The sequence below is a fragment of the Pholis gunnellus genome (genome assembly GCF_910591455.1).
Source record: "Pholis gunnellus genome assembly, chromosome: 5".
Taxonomy (NCBI): Eukaryota; Metazoa; Chordata; class Actinopteri; order Perciformes; family Pholidae; genus Pholis; species Pholis gunnellus.
This window is the reverse complement of record NC_136531.1, coordinates 25,319,741-25,340,781: the sequence shown is the minus strand read 5'-3', so window position 1 is coordinate 25,340,781 and position 21,041 is coordinate 25,319,741. Positions and strand designations below refer to the sequence as shown.

Below are 21,041 nucleotides of genomic sequence, written 5' to 3'. Positions count from 1 at the left end.
ATATATATATATATATATATATATATATATATATATATATATATATATATATATATATGAGCCAGAGGGTCAACGTTCAAGGCGCAATGTTATGACGAAGTGGTACGTCCCAATGGTGGGCATACTACAGTACAGTACTGTAAGAGTAGCTGCAGGACGTACTGATGTAAAAAGAAGAAACAAAGGTTGGCGATTTGGAACGCACCGGAAGTGTTTCTATAGCAGGAAATGACGCGATATGTTTGCCGTCGTTGCTTGCGGACAGAGGAGAAGCTACTTTAGCTTAGCCTTCTCTCACCAGCTCAACATTTAAACACGTAGAGTTTCCACTAGAGCTGTGATGGTTTGACCAAACCTCCAGCATTCCATAATCCTACAAGGGGAGTATAACGGTATTTTAAAAACGACGGAGCGGCCAAGCGAGCCACCGAGTGTAGGAAGGATGTCCAGCCGTCTGGCTTTCCAGACCCAGCTGGCCTCCATTATGGAGGTCCTGGCTAACGCAGCAGTGGCGGAGATATGCAAGCTTGTGGACGACGACTATGCGGTGGTGAGTTTACAGATGTCTCAGTGCCAGAGAGAGAACAAAGCCATGAAGAGGAAGCTGCATTTCCTGGAGCTGAAGATGGCCCGGGGCAACGCCGAGCGGAGGCTTCGGGAGAGTGCCGTGAACGGTAGCCGGGCGAGGGTGCAGATCCACAGCAGCGACAGGCTCCGAGAGTCCTCGCCTTCCTCCGGTAAGATGACGATAACGATGCACGACAGTATATGACTTTATCGTATATACCCAGATCAGTCTTTGCATTCAAACACACAATTCAATGCTATTTTTCCTTCTGTATTTCCAATAAGTAGCTAAGCCTCTGTGGCTCAGCGATAGAGAGGGCCGTCCTCCATCCCCCAGTTCTCCGTGACTGTGAATAAGTTAAGGGTCCGGGTTGGCAGGTGGCACCTTGCATGGTGGCCTCTGCCATCAGTGTATGTGTGTGAATGGGAGAATGACGGTGACATGCGTTGTACAGCGCTTTGAGTGGTCGGAAGACTGACAGTCTCTGCAGCCTGCTCACCGTTTACCTTAACTGTAGTTGCTGCATAAGGATAAGCTCAGCTTTCACGTGAGAAGGCAGAACAACAACAACCACCAAAGTTCAAAATTAGTTCATACAGATGTCTATTAGTAAAATTAATTTAGGTTGAAAACGGTCGAAACCATCAACATGTGGCTCCTCCTCACTGTATGTCACAGACTCTGGAAGATGACATGAGAAGAGGCAGCAGTCACTAGTTTCAGCTTCAGGCGAGACATAGGACATACGAGTCTGTGTCATAATGTCCCCACACATATTCATATCCGTGATATTCAACTAACTGACTTCAAATTGCACCAAAAATTAGGCTTTCTCACCGTGTTTAGAAATGGTCTCAATGCATATTTCATTAAAGGTATGATCATAAGCTGCTGGGGAGCCCACACTGTCACTAACTGCACTAATATTGTCAACATTTTAGGAAGTTCGAATAAATGTCAGAGAGAAGCAGACAGAGGGGTCTCCACTGTGTTTGAAGAATATATCCAAGTTGTCAAACTAGCTCTAAACCGGTAAAAAAGATGAAGAGAGAAGCTAAAGCTGCTAATCACAGTGTAGAAGTGAAGCACCACGTCATCAGGAGATCGAGACAGAAGACAATAAAGGAACAACACGATTTATTCACTGATACGATCATTAAAAGCCTGTGTAGACATTCAGTACCTCCAATAGCCTGTGATGGTTTACTGACTTCAGAGAAGTTGAAATCATTTTTGGGACGTTTGCAAAAAATATATAGTCTTGATCCTTGTAGACCAGCCGCGATAATCCCACTACAAAGGGATCTGTATCTGCCAATATGGATCATCAATGATGGGCAACTAGTATCGGCATATAACACCATGATCAGGGATCTCTAAGTTATACTTCTTTGGTGCTGATCCGATCTGAAGCGTGAGTTTTGTGATCCGTTGCACCACTAATTGATGAAGAATTTGCATTTTAATCGCTGTTTTATTGCACTTACAGTAACAAGCATAGTTGTTGTCAACGTGTGTGTGTGTGTGTGTGTGTGTGTGTGTGTGTGTGTGTGTGTGTGTGTGTGTGTGTGTGTGTGTGTGTGTGTGTGTGTGTGTGTGTGTGTGTGTGTGTGTGTGTGTGTGTGTGTGTGTGTGTTAAAATTAATTCTAAACCGTCTCTCGAATATAGTCTGGTAGGTATTGTTGTTTTAAAAGATTTAGTTGCTGTTTGGGCACAAGTAAGAATTTTCGACAAACTCCGTGGTCTTCTATAATTGTCTAGAAGCGCTAAGGCTGGAACACAGCAATGCTGAGTGGTAGAAGACATCCTTCAGACGAATCAGCTTCTTTTCTGCATCGCTTTCTTTTTCTTTGACTGTTGCTCAGCAGTTAATCCCCGTCTTGTTCCATTTTTTAACTGGATGCTTTTGTGCAGAGTATGATTTGCATAGCATTGTGGTCCTGCTGACATAAACTCCACAATATAGTAAAACAGACCTGTTCCTGGGATCCAGTCTGTCAGAATCAATGCTCTTCTCTCCTCGCTTGTCCATCCGATCATACAGCATTGGACGGGCATATGCTGTTGTCATGGCACCAGTAAAGGTCCTACATCCTCTGTAGTGTTGAACAGGTGTGGGAAGTAACCTTTTTTTTGCCATCTTCAAATACGAGTTCTGCAGGACTCTTTGACCGGTGCACGTTGATGACCCTAAAATAATTGAGCCACCTTTGCTTGTATGAGTCGTCCTACATTAACAAGACTTTGCTACCACGCCTGGTTCATTTCGGGGGGTCCGGTGCTCAATGCCACCTCTGGCTACAAGTTCACACTCGGTACTTGGACCCCGTGGTTCCCAAGCCAAGTCCCCACGGACTGAGCTATCGCTACAATGTCCCCAATCACCTTTTTCACATTTATGACCTACAGCTGACCACAATCATTACATATCTTCTCACACTGGCTAAATCTTTAGCAATGTTTGGATTCTGTCACTTTTTTTGAGCTTGTTAGAACAAAACACAGATCTAAACATATGAGAACAGTTCAGACATCATACGGTTCTTGATTCTCATTTCATATGACATACTTCAGACACGTTACAAACGTATTGTCATTAGGGGTTTGCAGGGGTGATGTAAACCGTGTCCCAGGACTTAAAAACAGCCCTGTTGTGTTCTGTGTCATGTAATAGTGATTTCCATGGTGATAAAGCCATATTGTTTTCAAGTGGGATTGTTTGATTCTGATGCTTCTCTTTTTGGGGCCATAGTTGTGGGGAAAAGCTAGAAATGTAACATCCAAATAATCAAATGTAGACACATCTGCAAGTGGGACCTTGTGGTTCCAAATTCACCCTCCACTCACATGGACTAGTCTCACCTGTTCTGTTTCATTTTCAGATTAACCGGATGTGTAATTGTGCGTACCAGAGAGCCTTAGGCTACATCCACACTACTACCGTCTACCTCTCCGTCCACACGGCGTTTCACAATCGTTTTCTAAATGATCTCCGTCCAGACTAAAATGCCTGAAAACGAATATCGCGTGACTCTTCACGTACACTGGGCATGCGGGTGGGTGCCGGTGTAAACAGGAAGTAGATTGGTTGCTTAGTTAAAAGACATACAATGAAAGGTCGTGTTTGATACTTAATCTTCCTCTAAAATCTTCCTCTATGAACTCAGACACATTTCGTAGAAAGTTTTAGAAGTTTTATTTCAGACTGCAGGTCTTGCTCTATATCTCTCACACATCAAATTTATGTGGTCAACACACGTCTCTCACTCGTTCCCTCTCGGTTTCGTTGTTGTCTGTTCTCACTCGTAGCTCTGCTGGTGTCTTATCTGTCCTACTGAAGAGCATTTACTGCTTTTGTTCTTTAACATTTTATCTGCAGACTTCACAATAGTTGTGCAGAACAAAATAAGCATTAATAAGGAAAGGAAAGTCCTTTTTGTGTCCATCACCCTCGCTAAAGCCGCTAACGTGACTTCAGACGTCCGCTCCATAGGGCTGATAACGCTGCTGGACACGCCGCTCGCTAATCGCTCCAATAACAGCTGCTTCCTCCGTAATAATGCAGACTTTAACTGGACAACAGCTGCTAGTAAAGACATCACGGTCAGTAACACCTGTAATCAGTTGTCCATGTTAAATTAACCTGGTAGTCGATCGGTAATCAATGTTGTTTGTGATCTTCTGGGAAACGGTCACGTGACAGGGGGGTGACGAATCAGGGAAGGACACGTCATGACTGCTAGGAACCAATCAAGTAGCGAATACGTGATTGTTTCTAAACTTTTGTCTACTGATTAGTTTAATACTTTGCCTATTTTTTCTGTATTTTTCTTTGCCACCTTCAATAATGTTACATTTCGTCAGCATTACTTTGTTTCTCATTTAGGTGACTCGTCTCGCAGTCAGAAAGAGTTTGTGTCATTGTGTATATGCACAGCTGCATTCTAGTTGTTGGTAAAAGTACAGCCAGTAAAACAACTGGAATGGACAAGGCTAAAGCATTGGAGGCGGGTCCTCAGGCCTGTGCTGTTAGGAAGCATGTTCAGTTTGTATCCAAGGACAGTCGAGTTACAACAGCTGGTTTTTAATGGTGAGTCACTTCAAATGGCCGCCAAGCCACATCAACACAGTTCCATGAAACCTAAAGGTTTTAATAAGTTCATCAGGTCTCTAGATTGTACTGACCACGTTTGAAGTTGATCTGATGAGTTCTCTTGGAGGAGTTTGTTAAAGAACAGTACCTGGAAAAAATTCACACAAAATTCAAAATAGCCGACTTCCTGTTGGTTTTAGATTATGGCCCCAATAGACTTTATTTTGTATCTACATGTGATACATCTGCCAACCAAATTTCATACATCTCAGTGAAACTTACTGCGAGGGCTGCTTTGTCAAAATGTCAACATTTTAGTGTGCGCTGACACACCCAAGCACACGCACGTATTAGAACATTTTTAATGCGTGTGCCAGGTTTCGTTTGTTTGTTAGCGTCCTTTGTCCCTCAACAACAACAAACTGGGAAATGGCACAAAATGGAATCCTCATCACAGCATTATTCCATGAAAAGTCACGGTTTTGTTAACCTTTCATCATGAAGTTCTTCATAGTACTGACCAGAATAAGACCTTTCTTCATTCTTCAATTCAGTCAGTTTTTTTTATTCCGAAAAAACGTGTCTGCTTTCCATATAAACGGATTATATCTCAGTACCCTGACCTGGATAAACACTCCGTAGCAACAGTTTGGACACTTATTTAAAGACAACTGTGTTATGATGTGGAATACACATTTAGTTTTGCATTTTCCCATCTCTGCTTCCACTGTAGTAACACTGTCAATACTGACCATTGAAATGTAAACTGTCAGTGTTTCCATAATAGACATTTTTCTTGTTTTTGTGTAGTTGGTGCCTTTGAGCAACGGATGGCTGTGGCCCTGTGGTCCAGTAGAGCTGCTGCAGGGGTCGCAAGCGGCGAGCCGATCCATTCTGACAGCATGCAAAGTCAGGTAAGCCCTCAGCGAGGTCGTCAAGGTGGCCGAGACATGTGTAGAAAATCAAGCACACGGGGATGGGACGGGTTGGCTGCCGAGCAATGCCACATGGAACCTAACCCTGGAAGTGACAAACGTGCCTTGTTGTGCAGTCTCCAGATGTGGAGCTGGTGGAGCCAGAGGCAGTGCTGGTGAAGGAGGAGAAGGTGGAGGCCAACATGTCACGAGTTGAAGAAACGGTGGAAGACGTGGCGATTATAGGAGATGATGGTGAGTACACACTACCCTGTGTAAGGCCGAGTATTAAAAATCAATACTTTTCCAGTACTGACCCACTGTCTGAAGCATGGGAAACAGTCGAGCACTGAAAATTGACATTGAATACTCAGTCAGATTCCTTTCACTACTTCTTTCCTCGTTTTAAAGGAGCACTCCACTGATTTTACACATGGTCTGAATAATGTCTTCTGTAGCCTTAGAGGAGTTAATCAAGTCTGAGAAAATATCATTTTTTTTGTTAGACACCGCATACTTTTTGACAATAAAATATGTGAAACCTCTCGTGCATAAATTGGTGTTTTTGCTAGAAATTAAAAACCGTGGCCATGTTGCATCATTTAAAAGAGAGTTTTTAACCATTCTATTCTTCTTTTGCCCCACACCATCTGTCTAAAGGAATGGTGGAGTGTGTCTCTCGTGGACCTGCAGGACAGAGACCCAGCCTTGAACTGCAGGACACCCAGTCCACTTCCAGTCAGTCCCAGATTCAGAGCAACAGGACGAGGCGTACCGGCGGCAGCAGAGGAGTGGAGGTCAGTGACTCCTCTCCTCTCCTTAAATGTGAACGCAGTGCCTTTGTTGAGGGCAGAGACTCACTGCAGGAAATAATAAACCCCCACCAGTATATTGATGGCGGCAGCAATGATTCACAGTTTGACGTGTTGTGTGACGACAATAAAAGCGCTAACGCGTTGGTTGGGGAGTTTTTTGACAAGCACTCTGTGGTTGAAGTGGAAGGAATGAGGTCGTCTTGTTCATACTCGATGGCAGCGACAGATTTCCCATCAACCTCTTCCAGCGTTAATGGCCGCTATCGTTACGGTCCCGCTTTTCCCCCGTCCCAGCCCTTCGCCGACAGCAGCAAAGTGCACCGTCGACCGGGCTCCAATGAAAGACTGTTTGTTTGCAGCTACTGCGGCAAGGCTTTTAACCGCCCCAAGAAGGTGGAGATTCACCAACGCGTCCACACGGGGGAGAAGCCTTTCAGCTGCTCCACGTGTGGGAAGATGTTCTCCGAGGCCGGGAACCTGAGGAAACACGAGAGAGTTCACACCGGAGAGAAACCATACAGCTGTGATCTGTGCGGCAAGGGATTCGCCTGGATAAGAAACCTGAAAACACACCAGCAAAAGAGCCACCCGTAACATTCTACTGAAGAGGAGACCTGGGACTAGATCTGAACTGTCCTCTTACTGGACATCTGCTGTAGGATGTAATAATCCAGCAAAGACTCTATGTTGGCAGGAAGAAAAATAGACTCTCTGCTCAACAGAATGAAAATAATTAGTAAAAAGAACCTTCTTAAAAACTTTCTAAACCTATTTCCCACAAAAGTTTTTTTTTTAAATGTGACTGTTTTTAAAGAGATCAATAAGAATAAGATTGAAGCAGCTTTTGGACAAACAAATTGAGTGATGATACTTTACTTTTTGAACATCTCTCTCTTCACAAGTTTTCAGACTGAATAGTGGAGACATATTTTTAGTAGCGTATAGAATGTGCAGTATCGTCCAACCAGGATGATACTGCATTTACATTTTCTGCTGGAGTGGATACTCCTTGTCCTGGGCCTCATTTCCCCAAAACCTTTTAAAGAAGGAGTCTGTATTAGTAGGAAAAAGTCTCATGTGCAGACTCAAGCCCACAATGTGTTAGTGTATGTCGAAGTACTTTCTGATTGATGTAAAAAAAACTCACAAATATATAGTTTACTTTTTAAAAAGGTTCAATAATTGCTTGCAGCTGGTCACTGTAGTTTTTGTTAGAATGTATTAGAATTCATTAAAAAAAGAAAGAAATTAAATTGTTTCACTCTTTTGTTATTTTATTAGACACACAGAGGTTGCAGAGTGAATTACATTTTATTTGTGTATCACAAATCACACATTTGCGACAAAGAGCATTGCAGTCCAGACATAACCACGATCCAACCTTGAGGAAAGGAAGCACAAAGACTGAGGAAGAACCAAAGTCAGTAACGTGGATGAATATATACAGATGAAGAGGAGCGAGAGGAGCTCAGTGGTGCTAGTGGTGCTAGGATGTCCCCAGCAGTCAACCTGAGCCAGCCCTAACTGTAAAGCTGACTACAAGCTTTATCAGAGAGAAAAGTATTGAGCTTACTCTTAAAAGTGTTGAGTGCTGAGTCTAAAGAGACTTCCTAGAGCAGCCTGATGATAAAGAATTGCAATCTAGTCTAGAAGTAACAAATGCCTGGACTACTTGTTCTGCATCCTTGTGAGACAGGATGTGCCTGATCTTTGAAATGTTATGTAGGTAAAAAAACAAACAAACAAGGCAGTCCTTTGCAGTATGTTTTATGTGCAGCTTATCTTGCCTCACAGTACAGACGCTGTCCTGCAGAGAGCACACAAACCGGCCAAGTTACAAACAGCATTCCCGTTGAGCTATGACCGCTGATGTGACCTACCATCGGCGAAGCTTGACAATTTTAACCGGTGACAGTAGTAGTAGTAGTATTATTATTAATTCATAATTTATTTCCTTAATAGAATATTGTCCCTTTTGGGAAAATCTGTGGCTTTATGTTGCTTCCAGCTCTCTCCAAACAGGTGCTGTGGCTCAAAAAACCAGCTTTTGTTGCAGGGTCCTCATTTGACGCTCTAAAATGTGAAACACAGTAGTTTGACGGATCATGAGGCTTTTAGTGCGTGCTGGCCATTACAACGATGGGCCTCATGAAAGAACAACTCATACGAACAGATCAGTTCTAGAAAGGGTCGTACGAGTGATTTAGGAGGACTTACCGCATTCCCCAATTTTGAGTATGGTCATTTTACTTTGAAGCAATTTGCTTTAGAAAATCCTCCATAAGTTACACAAACTCTACAATTTGATTTATAATATAATTCAAAATTGACTTGATGCTATTGTGCAACACTATAATATATCAATATGAACATCTCAAGATGAAAAATGAATAATTAAATTATGTACTAATTGAAGATTAATTTGTCTCTGTATATAATAAGGTCAGTGAGAAGTGTGACAAGGCGCGTCATGGCTGACTTCCTTCTTTTGGATGCCCTAGCAGCCTTCTTTAGACGGCGTCCTCGCATTGGCAGAGACAGATGGATGAATGGATGGTTCTTCACCTGCAGGTTAAATGCAAGTCAAAGTCCAGGGAGTCCGTTGCACGGCCTGTCATCACATATGATGGCACATATTCTTTAAGCCATTCGATCCTTTTCAAAATGATTCCTGTGACGGTACGACCCGCAGGTGACACGCCGTTAACAGCACCCGTTATTTTCTCCCATTCCGTGGCTTAAACGGGCCCCTTAATTCTGCTGCTGACGCTTTTAAATAGTACAGATTTGACTTTATGGATTTCTGAAAGCAGGATTAAATACTCCAAGCTTGTAAAGTTCTGTTTTTAATCTCTGTTGGCGTGTTTGATGGATGAACACTTATGGGGCAGGACACATAGCCTTATACTGTATGCTACAATTGGGGCTTTAATTATCCTCATGAATGCACGCTGGTCACAGTTACCTGAAGTTCGGAGCATTTGCTGAATCTGTCGCGGCTCACTCTTACAAAAAAACTAAAGACAGTTAAAATAAGAATCCGAAAATGTTCTTTCACATGGCCCAATAGGTGTACTTCCGAACTTGCACGTCAGATGCTTCCAGCGCGTTTGGGCCTTTAGCCGTTAAAATCTCACCACAATTAAACCTTTTGCTCTAACCAGATCTTTTGAAAAAACATAAAATTCTCCACTACTCATCACAACTAGGAAGCCATGACTGACTTGTCAGAGACCAACAGTCACATGACAAAAATCCCGTGAAACTTCGACTGCACGGCAGACTGCTGAACACAGAGCGGAGAGGCTGTAAAATATATAATATATATATATATATAAAGCATGTGGAGTCTCCATGTTTTTTTTTTCAACTATGGGTAACTCTTGTGGTCACTTGGAAACATCCACGTTCCAGTGTTTTACCAATTTTTGTAAAATATATTATCACAGAAATTGAACTTGTGTTTTTTTATTCCTTATGATTTCTGGCATGGTAACTATGTTTGAGTTCTCTCTACCTCTAGCCATGACTGTGCTGTTTCCATAGAGGTGCAGGACTTTTATTTTGCAGTGAGCAAACTACTGATGATCGCATTTGCTTCTCAATTTACTGCTCGACTTGGTAGAAAAGAGTAAACTTGTGACTACATAAGACGAAAAATTTCAATGACGGGACAAACGTGTGAACCCCAATGATTTTCCGTCACTGACTGAATTATTTTTACCAATGGCGGAAATATCTGAAGGCCGTCTGTCATTTTGATGGACTGGAGTGCGTGACGGTGCAGAAAGAGCGCATGCTGTGGGAAGTGAGCGCTCGCAGGACTCCAAGAAATCCCGCGTTCAGAGAGTCTGGTAAGTCCAGTCTCCAGTGTGACAGCAGAGCGCCGGCTCAGCCTTCGCAACAAAATAAAAACGTCCACGAGAAGTCGTTCAATACGGGAAGAAAATCATTCATCTGCGTTGACATAAAAAGTGTCCGCACAGTCGGTGACGTGTCTCTGCTCATCCTCTCTCCGTGCCCTTATTGTTGCATAATCCATAATCTTGCTCTGTAAATTTATTATCAACAAAACCTCAAAATGTATTGACAAAAGATAGATGTAATCATTTCCATCATTTAGCGCAGTGCCCATCCTCCGGTTCCCATCCCAGGTACACTATTAGCTCTGTCGGCACTGTTGCCTTTGTTTGCGCCGTTAGCTGTGATCCGCTGGCTCTGCCGTCGCCATGTTGAGAGCCATGTGGAGGCACCAGGTATGCCAGATCATTTCCAATGTTGGCACCTTTAACCGTCCGTGCTCTCAGTATACTGCAGGTTCAAATCAATGATTGACTGAATGAAGATTTGTAGACTGGTTCCTCTGACTGGTAGTCACATTGTTGTGTATGACTGAATGTTGCTTTGTGAGTACCTGAAGACTGGAATTTCCCTTTAAGGGGCCCCTACATTTGAACAAATATCTGCATTAGGTTTGGTGTAAGCAGAATGTTTGCAGTTATTTTTTTCAGTGACAAGCCCTCTGAGACTTATCATCTTACTCTAAAGCCACGTCGTCATGTTTTGAATGAAGCCGCTTCTTCTCAACGCTGTTTGCACTCTGCTTTGTGTGTGTGCAGGAGGAGGAGCCGGTCGTCGTGCTGGTGAAGCTGGAGGAGGTGGAGCCAGCGACGAGGACTCGGAGCCAGTCAGGCCTCAGCATACAAGAGGGTGAGTGGACACGTCTGCCTTCCATCTGAAGCGGTGATCGCACTATTAGCACACACCTCTGACGTCACCAGAGATCTGCAGACTCTCCGTACGACACAAAGTGTAAATGCCAGTTTAGATGTCTCTTACAAGCATGGCCACTTTGTATTTAGTATTTATCGATTTCAAAATAAAATGCCCTCTTCCTGTTCAGTGGCAAGGCAAATTAAACATTGTGAAAGCAAACTACAACATGAGCACAATATCAGTAATAAGATACCAGCTTATCGCTCATGTCCATATATTTCTCAGATAGAAATCAAATGCTGCAGTCAAGTACAAAAGATGCTTGTAGAAAAGAAAAAACAACCTCGTATGCAAGGATGGACATGTGCCAAATGCCTCTTTTTTTCGTTTCCTGGCAGCAGAAACTGTGCATTTCTCCACCTTCGAGTGTGAAAGAGAAAAGCAACTCAGTATAACTATCTTTGTCTCCAGGTTTGGTGGAGTCGAGCACCGATGACTACAGAGCAGTTGTGCCATTCGATGAAATCACACAAACGTCCACCAATCAGCTGTGTGACCTGCAGGAGTCTGGGCCGGGCTTCTCAGAGGTCAGCTATGGGCGTTCTTCACTGTGGACCAATGGGGGGGGTAGTTATTGTCATGAAGATAGCCTCCCGGGGCCGTCCTCTCACTGCGCCCCCCTCCCGTACCTGCCCACCGCACTCATTGCAGCAGAGCCGGCCGGTTCTGGGAGGGGATTGGCTGTTGAGAATTCAGCAGGAAAGGGGTTGGTTGTTGAAAGCTCGAGGGGCTTCCACACCTCTCTGTCCTTTCAGCAGCAGACTCCTGTTATCGATCTGTCAGAGGAGTCCAGCCCCATTCAGGTTTTAGGTCAGATACAGGGGCCCCAGCAGTTCCTGGACCCAGGTCAGAGTCGGGGTCAGGACAGTTGCCGGGGTCAGAGCAATGCTAACATGCAGCAGAACATCCCCAGGAGGAGGGCTTGCATCTGTAGCTTCTGCGGTAAGGGGTTCACCTCGCCAGCAAATTTAGAATCTCACCTCAGGACTCACACGGGAGAGAAGCCCTTTGGATGCAGCATCTGCGGCAAAAAATTCTCCCAGTTCTGGAACCTGAAGATCCACAGGAACATCCACACCGGGGAGAGACCATACCAGTGCTCGCTCTGCCCTGAGAGGTTCTCTGACCCAAGCAACCTGAAAAAACACCAAAAGAGACACCACCCACAAACCTACGACATGCAGTCAGGGACATCCTAGACATAGACCTAAACATGTTGTTATTATGTATCAAAATCACACAAACATTTGTGAATAACCAGCCTTACATTTTAAACTCAAACCACTATTGTAATATACAGACAGCAGCAAGATAATGACCACATCCGGCCTGGAGCCAAAATATTCTATATGGAATTTATTTTCCAGCCCCAGATGTCAGTCCAAACTCAGTCCAATTTTAAAATGACAACCATCTTTTTACATGCATATCTCTATATTTCTCTAAATTACTTGTAAATTCTCAAATAATAGCCATCACAAACAAGTTAAGGCTGGTCCCTAACTGTGAAGGAGGGATGGCGTTACCGGCACCGTAATGGCTCACGTGGTAAATTCAGCCTGGATGCATTTCCACAGCACTTATTCCAGCAGAGTGACCCGACAGTCATGTCATACTCACTACTCTTTTTGGAACACGTTCTCTTAATTACAGAACTGTATTTTCTTCTACTACATCTTCTGAGCACGACCTTCTATGAAACTCCTGGATGGATGTTTCACATTAAAAGCCTCCCGTGAGCAGGAGGGGCAAAGCTGAGCTACGAGAAGGCTTTTAATGTGAAACATCTTTGCAGGAAAGGGTGGGTGTCATTGAGAGAAGAAATTGTAATAATTAGTGCATAAAACAGTGAGCGGCAGTGTTGTGAGTATGACGTGACCCTGTTGTTGTTTATCATGTCTATGATAATAAACAAATTATAAATCAAGGTCTGTGGCAAATATATGTGCCTGTTGCAGATACATGCTTAGATCTCTGAAGTGGAGGTAAATAAATGGCATGGCTTTTTACATTTCTATTAATTGAGTTGCTGGGCGGTTTTCAATGGTTGTCATAGATACCAATCTACAAAACAAACCAAACGACAACTCACAGCCACTGAGGTAATCAGACATTTGGGACAGTGCAGGGACAGAGTGGTGAGTTCAAACACTGTTTGGAGAAATGTTCGGTTCAGCAGCTCTATTAATGCATTAAATGCAATATTGTGTGCATTTTTTTTTAAATTGTATTTTAATCATGTTCTTCCAGTGGAAATGCATCCAGGATATGCAAAAGGATTTCTCCTTTGTTTTATCTACAAGAATAATTCTCTTCTTGAGGAATGTGTCATTTTAAAGTGTGACGGTCGTGTACAAAACAAGCCATTGTAGCATCAACATACGCTGTCAATGTAACACTAGCTTTTTCAATTGTGTCACAATTTTGTAACAACAATCCTGCTTAATGTCCACAGTTTGTGATGTAAATCATTAAAACTTTTTTTTTTAAACTAAACGTGAATTTGTGTTTTTATTATAAAATCATACATTGCGAAATTGTGACACAATGTTCTCGTAAAATCTCTAACTCATACAGTACATTCCTCTAATTCATAATAACCATATGTACAGATGAACGTCTGTACGCCTCAATCTAGAATTCAATTCCACTACATTTCTGAAGCACTTACATTCTGTTCACGTCATTTCTGGACTCTCCATGAGCATTTCTGCACTTCTACCCTCGGGAGGATCTTTCAGCCAGTATTGTGGGATGTAATCCAAACCACCTTCTGGGCTTTACAATCTAAGTCTTGGCTGAAATAAAAAAAAAAATGTTGTATTGTGTCTACGGTTGTATGTCAGTCTGTGCGGGTTAAATGTTAGTCGTTCAGATATTAAAGATGTCCAGCACATTTAACAATCACAGACGGTCACATTAAGAACGTTAAGAAGCGCTGAGATATCGGGACACTAACATGCAGACATGCACTGTATTCAGTCACGTTTAAAATAGCCGCCTCAGGGCTTGTAGACCAATCATCAGAGGAATCACTTGGTTCCAACCTCTTAAATCCCATCTCACAGTGAGGAGAATTAGAGCACATTATACACTTTATTCCCCTTCTTTAAAAATATACATGTACCAACACTGAAGCTTACTTATAATATATCTTGTTTAATTAATCAGAACACTAACATGACGTAAAAATGACTATTTGTGATTTCACGGGGACTGGTGTGCGCTAACATTTTTTTTGCCACAGTGACTTCATGGTTACAAGGTTCCTATATTCATTATTTTACAAAACAGGGTTAAACAATGAAATGTTCTCACTACACACACATACAAAGGCACGAGAATTTGTCCTTCTCAAGTTGACTTGAAGGAATGTTGTTCACCCAAAAACAATACAAACTATATACAATACTCGCCTTCCAAGGCTCTCGATGGTCCCAGAAATGGCGTAAAGGGGAGCGCCCGAAAAATGTAAGCATAACAGTGCAAACAGACTTTTGACAGATTCCGAACAAAAGACAGCCAAAAAAAGTTTATAAAACATCTGAAAAATCGCTTTTTCTGAGCTTTCTTTAGCGGGGAGGAGATGTTAGATGACCATGTTCTCAGTGATGATTCCTGCTTCGTTCTTTAAAAAAACAACTAAATCCCGTTCACACAAGCACTGATTCAAAAATATCTCCAACCCAGATGAAAACGTGAATACAGAAATTGAATTGCTGTCAAGCAATACACACACCGGGGATGTTGGTGGTGGGGTCCGTGACTTAAAATGCTTTTCATGGCTGTGGATTAATGACCAAAACAAGTCTCATTCTGGTGGTGTTGTATGCTTCCTTGTCACCTGACCAAAAGGCAAGTGTTGGGCTCCGGGTAGTTGCCCTCACCTCTCCATTCATCCAGGCTTTCTGGCTGTTATCACCACATCCTCAACACATTTGCCGAAATATGATGTCACTGACGATGGATATTCTTCAAGATTGTTTGGTCTGTAAAACACAACATTGAAATGTGGCCCCTCCTTTCCGGCTCAAGGAGAGCAGAAGCGCACTCTCTCACTCTCGTTGTGGAACCAGATATGTCCATGTTTCGCCTCGCCACATTCACATATATTTTTGCTGCTGTTTCTGACATTTTGTAGCTTAATCTTGGACGCATGCCAACTATCTGGCTCCTGGTCTCTACACTTTTATAGAGGTTGACGCCCAGAAACGTCCCGCACACCGCAAAATACGAAAATACAGGCAGAGGGTAGGATCTCTGCGTATACAGCACTGCATTGTTATAAAAAAAAGTCCTGCTTATTCTTTTAAGGATTTCGTTTAAGCTTGTTAGCCAAGAGAAGGAACCTGCAACACCTTATCTTTAAGGTCGACTCCATCTGCGTTCTATTCCATTTTGCAAATTGAAACTCCCTCAGCCGTTAGCGAAAAGCAGTAACGTAGGTTACCAAAGTAAGCTAATCAATAAGTTAATGAATAATGTATAAACACTAGCACCAGCTGTACTAAGTTTGAGAATAGGGACTAGTTAGAACACTCCCGTGTTCTGTGAGGTAAAAGTACTGTTTCTGTCAATGGAGTCAGGTGGCTTTGAAGAGAGCGGCTTCAGTTCCCAGTTTGGAAGGGCTGGACGTTAAAGCGGCTGACACACTGACTGTGGATCAGTGTAAATGGAGCAACGTCTCCATGCAAAATCATACGGGGGAAAAATGTTTGAACTTGGGAAAATAGCATTTTCACTTTGACCAAAAAATGAGAATGTTCAGATTTGAATACACGAGGAACACTAACAGGAAGCTACTGAATAATACAAAAAATAATGGACACGCCCTTTAAGGAGCCCCTGCTTGCACCAAAGTATATCAGATGTTTACTTCACCTCCAGCTCCGTACTTACACACAGACAGTGGTAGGACAGAATTCAATCTGTTTTCTCATCTAAATCTTGGCAAGAAAGTGACTCGGCATATATCTCAATATGACAACTATTTGTTTCGATGTCCATCAAATTTTGAGTGAGAGATCAATGTCATTAAGAGTCTTAATCTGTCTTAATCTCTTTTGCTCACTCTCCCCCGGCCTTCCTCCTCCCCAGTCTGCAGCTCCTCAGACGACGCCTGTGGTATCGCAAGACCCCAGCAGTACAGTGGCAGTCCAGATGAGGGTACCGGACACCAACACACCAGCCAATCCCAAAACACAAGAACAGCAGAGGTCCAGTAACGGAAACCCCGACAACTCTGAATACTCTCTGTTTGAACTGGAGACCTTCTTCACCCGCTGGGCTCCTGATAGTGACTCTATGTCGGCCCGCAGTGGCCCTCCATGTCCGTTCACCACCGATGACTCAGCAGAGTGTGACCTGGATGGAGTTATTATTGTGGAGACCGAACCACAACCTCAATCCGTGCTGCAGCCACCACAAGTCTCCGTTTCCACAGCAGTGAGGATGAGCAGAGGGCCGAGTTACTCCTCTGGTCCAATCCAGCCAACTGTGTCACAAGGTGAGAGATCGTGTCCTTTCCTTTGTAGAGGGCTAATGTGTCGCCGGTTGTGCTTCTTGTTTTGTTGTTGTTGCGCAGAAATGATCATGTCAGGCACTGATAACTTTGACAAAAAACAAAAAAACAAGCATGAATGACAATCATATGATTCTGATTTTGAAGGGCTAGAAACTGAGACTTCTGATTAGATGAGTGCTTCCACATCCACACTAAGATGCTACTCTTGAGATGGCAGACCTGTGATGTCTCCGTTTTGGCTCCCGATTGCACTAATCCAGCATTATTTACACTCAAAATAGATCGTCTTTGAGAGGAACAAGCTTTCCAATGATCAGATTAGAGCGATGATCACTCGGTTGGTTTCTGCAGTGTACAGACAACAGAAACTATGATGTCACTGATATTGTTTGTTTGACTGTGTTGATTGATTTGAGTTGGTTGCATTGTTGTGCAGTTTATGTACTGTTCACTAAGTGCTAGGGTCTTTCTCATTTCCCCATTTTGTGCCTCCTCGATTCATTTCCTTGGCTTGCATCTTAGTCCCGCTAAGGGAGATGCGAGCCGAGGAGGCGGGGAAGAGACACGAGGAGAGAGGAGGCGAGGAGACAGGCGTTTAAAATGTTCATTGTTTTATGTATTTTATGATCTTTTTTTTTTTATGTTCCCGACTCATTATGAATCACAGTTCACATCGTGGTCTTTGTATGTCTACATAAAGCATCTCACTTATGCCCACTCACTGCTATGACATCCCTCACCTCAAGTCCTCCATCAGACGGTTTGTGTATGTACAGGATGCGTTGAGTCCCTCTTTGCACATCCTGCGTAACATCTACGACAGCTGGTTTATGACTACCATTCATAATTTATCTCTTATTTGCAGGAATATATCAATCTTTGCGGTGCAATCTGAGATAGATAGGCTAACGACCATTAATGAAATAACCAGCCAATAAATCACATAGTTACATAGAGTGACACATAGTTAAAGGTGCATTCCAGGAGTGCTGCTATAGAGTCCTGAGACTTTATATCAGCAATGCCTCTCGTCCAATCACGTTATTGGTCTGAACTAACTGTTGTATGGATTTATTGTAGAATGTGGACAGAAAAGCCCCGTGTCATTTTTCAGTAAATCGGAGAAAACAACCTAATAAATGTGTGCTGACTCCTTGATTCTTTTTTCTGTCTGTCTCCAGAGACTCCCATGTCCATACCTGTGTCGATGCACACTCCGTCATCCCAGCCTCCATGGAGCAAAAAAACAGTCATGATAGGAAATGCACAGGCTCAGCTGCAGAGGCATCGCGACAGGAACAGGGTTTCTCAGCAACAGCACAGCGTTCCCTCTGCACGGACCACACTGTCCACTGCCACGGCCGCCGTTAGTAACGCCCACAGAGCTGGCAAAACAAGTATCTCTAGTTTCAGTTCAATCAACAAGATTATGAGCTCCACAGCGGCTCCGTCGTTCAGGGGATCCACAGCAGCGTTGGCCAGCATCGAGGTGGCCATCGCCGCGCGACACCGAGCCAGCCTTCTGGCTCGCCACAACAAAAGCCAGGCTGACAGCATTGCGGCCTGCGAACAGCGTAGAAAGAGCTACATATGCCGAGCCTGCGGGAAGGCTTTCTCCGGCCTGTCCAATCTGGAGGCCCACGAGAGGGTCCACACGGGGGAGAAACCGTTCCGCTGTGACACATGCGGGAAACGCTTCTCGGAGGCCGGCAACCTGAAGAAGCACCAGAGGGTTCACACCGGGGAGAAACCCTTCAGCTGTAACCAGTGCGGGAAGAGGTTCGCTTGGATCTGCAACCTGAGGACGCACCAGCAGTCCGCCACAGGCTGCGGCCTTCAGGCCATGGGAGGCCTCGGACTGGGCTGATCACAGAGTAGCTGGACTGTGAGTGGGTGGTAAATAGTGATAAGGCAACAATAGTGTGAAGCAGTTACCATATTTACTTCTTTACTCTTTCGTAATTTCCAGATGTTTTGTGTCTTTGACATGTGATGAAACACGGTATGACTATGAGTTCTCGGTAAAAGAAAAGACCAAACATCGTTTTTCATTGGCTACTAATGTGTACTTAACATTCCAACTGACTGTTTACCAAAGTCGGTTATGTTGTGTTACAGTGGGAACTGCTGGGTTGTGCCAGGTAGTCACTGCTGTAGGTTGAGGCAGTTTGAGGTGCAGATTGATGTGAAAGTCGGCACTGCAATACCACGCAACAATTAGCCGACTTATAAGACAATACCTGCAACCTAAACACGATATTCACTGTGATTAATCTGTTTTCAGGTGTCCTCAAGTTGTTTCTCATGCTTTACAGAAATATATTGACAATAAAAGCTGCCTGGATTTGTTAGAGAAAGCACATTAAAAACTATGAGACTATGATATGCTTTGGGAAATTGTTGGTAGTAATGTCATTCTTGTTAAATGGGTTTAAATGTCATCTGGTCTTCCTTTAACCCTCTGAACCCCAAGCAGTTTCGGGGTGTTTTTTGCTCCTGTCACATTTTACTCTCTGTGGCCTTGTTTTTCACAGCAAAAAAAGTCCTGCACCTCAATGGAAACAGCACAATCACAGCTGAAAGTAGAGAGAACTCAAAACTGTCTTTTATGAAGCATTACACGGTTATCATGCCTTAACTCATGAAGATGAAGAAAGAAAAGCAAGTTGAATTTCCTTGATCATTTATTTAACAAAAATTGGAAAACACTGGGATCTATATATCCAACATTATCCAAGTTTTCTTCTTTTTTTCAGTTCAAAAGGTTTGTTCGGGCAAGATTTTAAATAAAACAGAATAGAAATACCTGAATATTAGGCTTTGCTTTGGTTGCTTTTACTGACCTAAGCATTCCTCGGACCTGATGTGTTCAAGGACCGTCTGAAAGATACAAATCTGGCGATAGTAACGGCTTTTACAGCTTCTGGTTAGGATAAACGGTTTCCAGGCTTATCGCTCCATGTGGGTTTATATTGAAATAGTATAGGCCAGTTTAGAACTATAATATTAACAAATGTCACTGAGTAGCAGTGTTCTACTAGTTAGGTTTTCCCTCAACAAAAAATGTCCTTTTCGACATGGGTGGCACAGCTCCTTCAATAACATACTTGACTAAGGTTTTGAATGCAGGTATTTTACTTGTAGTGGGTTATTGTTTCATCAGTATGGTATTAGTACGTTTACTGCAGTGAGGATCTGAATACCTTTACATCCACTAATTACTTGAGATTGTCTATATGTTTGATAAAAGGCTCCTTCAGCCTTTGTCTGCTCTCAGTTGGCAGTATTTGATTATCCTGAGTTATATTTAAGTGCTGCTTTTGAAAGTGATCTTAAAGTACCATTACCTGTGCTTTGTGCTGCCCTAAATCAAGTTTTTAACAGCTACAGTGTGTGTGTGTTTTTACAAGTCTTTTTATTTTGTACAAATATTTCATTTATTTAGTTGTATTCATCTATTCTATCTGCATTCCATGCCACTTTACTTTTACTTTTACAACTTAGATATTTCTTCTGCCATTCTTAATTTCTCCTAATCCTTCTCTTCATTCAGTCCAACAGACAACCCGGGGCCTGTCTACACTGTAATGAATTGCTGTAAATTGATGGTGGATTTAAAACAGTATCTTACAATATTTCATATTAACTGCAGTTATTATGAAATACTGTAAGATACTGTCAACACATCCAGGACTATATTTCTGTCCTTCACAATAACATGACCAGCAAATTACATGAAAACTGCATTTTGCTCCTTAATGTCCTTCCTTAAGTTAACGTCAATGCTGTCAACACATCCGGGACCAGACTTCTGACCATACTTTAATAAACTGTCCTGATTTCAATCACTAGCAAAATACCAGCTGGTGCATGACAATAACCAATTTTGCATACATATAGTGGATGTATAAAACAATTACTATTATTAGAGCACAGTTAGATTCAAAGTAGCCTGTAACTATTTTATGAAATGTAAACAGAAAAATTTCAAACAAAGACAAATGACTAGAGAAAATGATGGAAGAGATGATTTATTCAGTGTTTCATTGAAAAAATAAAGACTGGACAAATAAATCCACAAATATATACATAAACAAAATGAGCGTTAGCGTCGGTGAAGTGAGCATTTAAAGCACTTCTCATCATGTGTGTTTTTAAAACTGCGTCCTGTCTGCAGATGTGTCTCAGAGAACTGAATTAGAAAATATACTGAGCAACATGAAAAGAGAGTTGAAATGTTACTACATTGGGGATCAGTTTAAATTCCAAACCATCATATTCAATATGAAATTGAACAATACAAATGCTATCACTTTTATCTGGAGCATGTTGCCCTCAGTGGACATTTCA

General features: G+C 42.7%; 1 protein-coding gene across 1 annotated transcript; it reads left to right on the top strand.

The window, feature by feature from the left end:
- The first annotated feature begins 156 nt into the window (after positions 1 to 156).
- LOC306696635 (uncharacterized protein) lies at positions 157 to 19,028 on the top strand. The gene is made up of 8 exons (XM_079160295.1): positions 157 to 737; positions 5,473 to 5,576; positions 5,714 to 5,831; positions 6,237 to 6,373; positions 11,011 to 11,101; positions 11,579 to 11,694; positions 16,265 to 16,673; positions 17,873 to 19,028. The coding sequence occupies exons 1-8, from the start codon at positions 443 to 445 to the stop codon at positions 18,556 to 18,558; spliced, it is 1,956 nt and encodes a 651-aa protein (XP_079016421.1). The 5' UTR covers positions 157 to 442; the 3' UTR covers positions 18,559 to 19,028.
- The last annotated feature ends 2,013 nt before the right edge of the window (positions 19,029 to 21,041 follow it).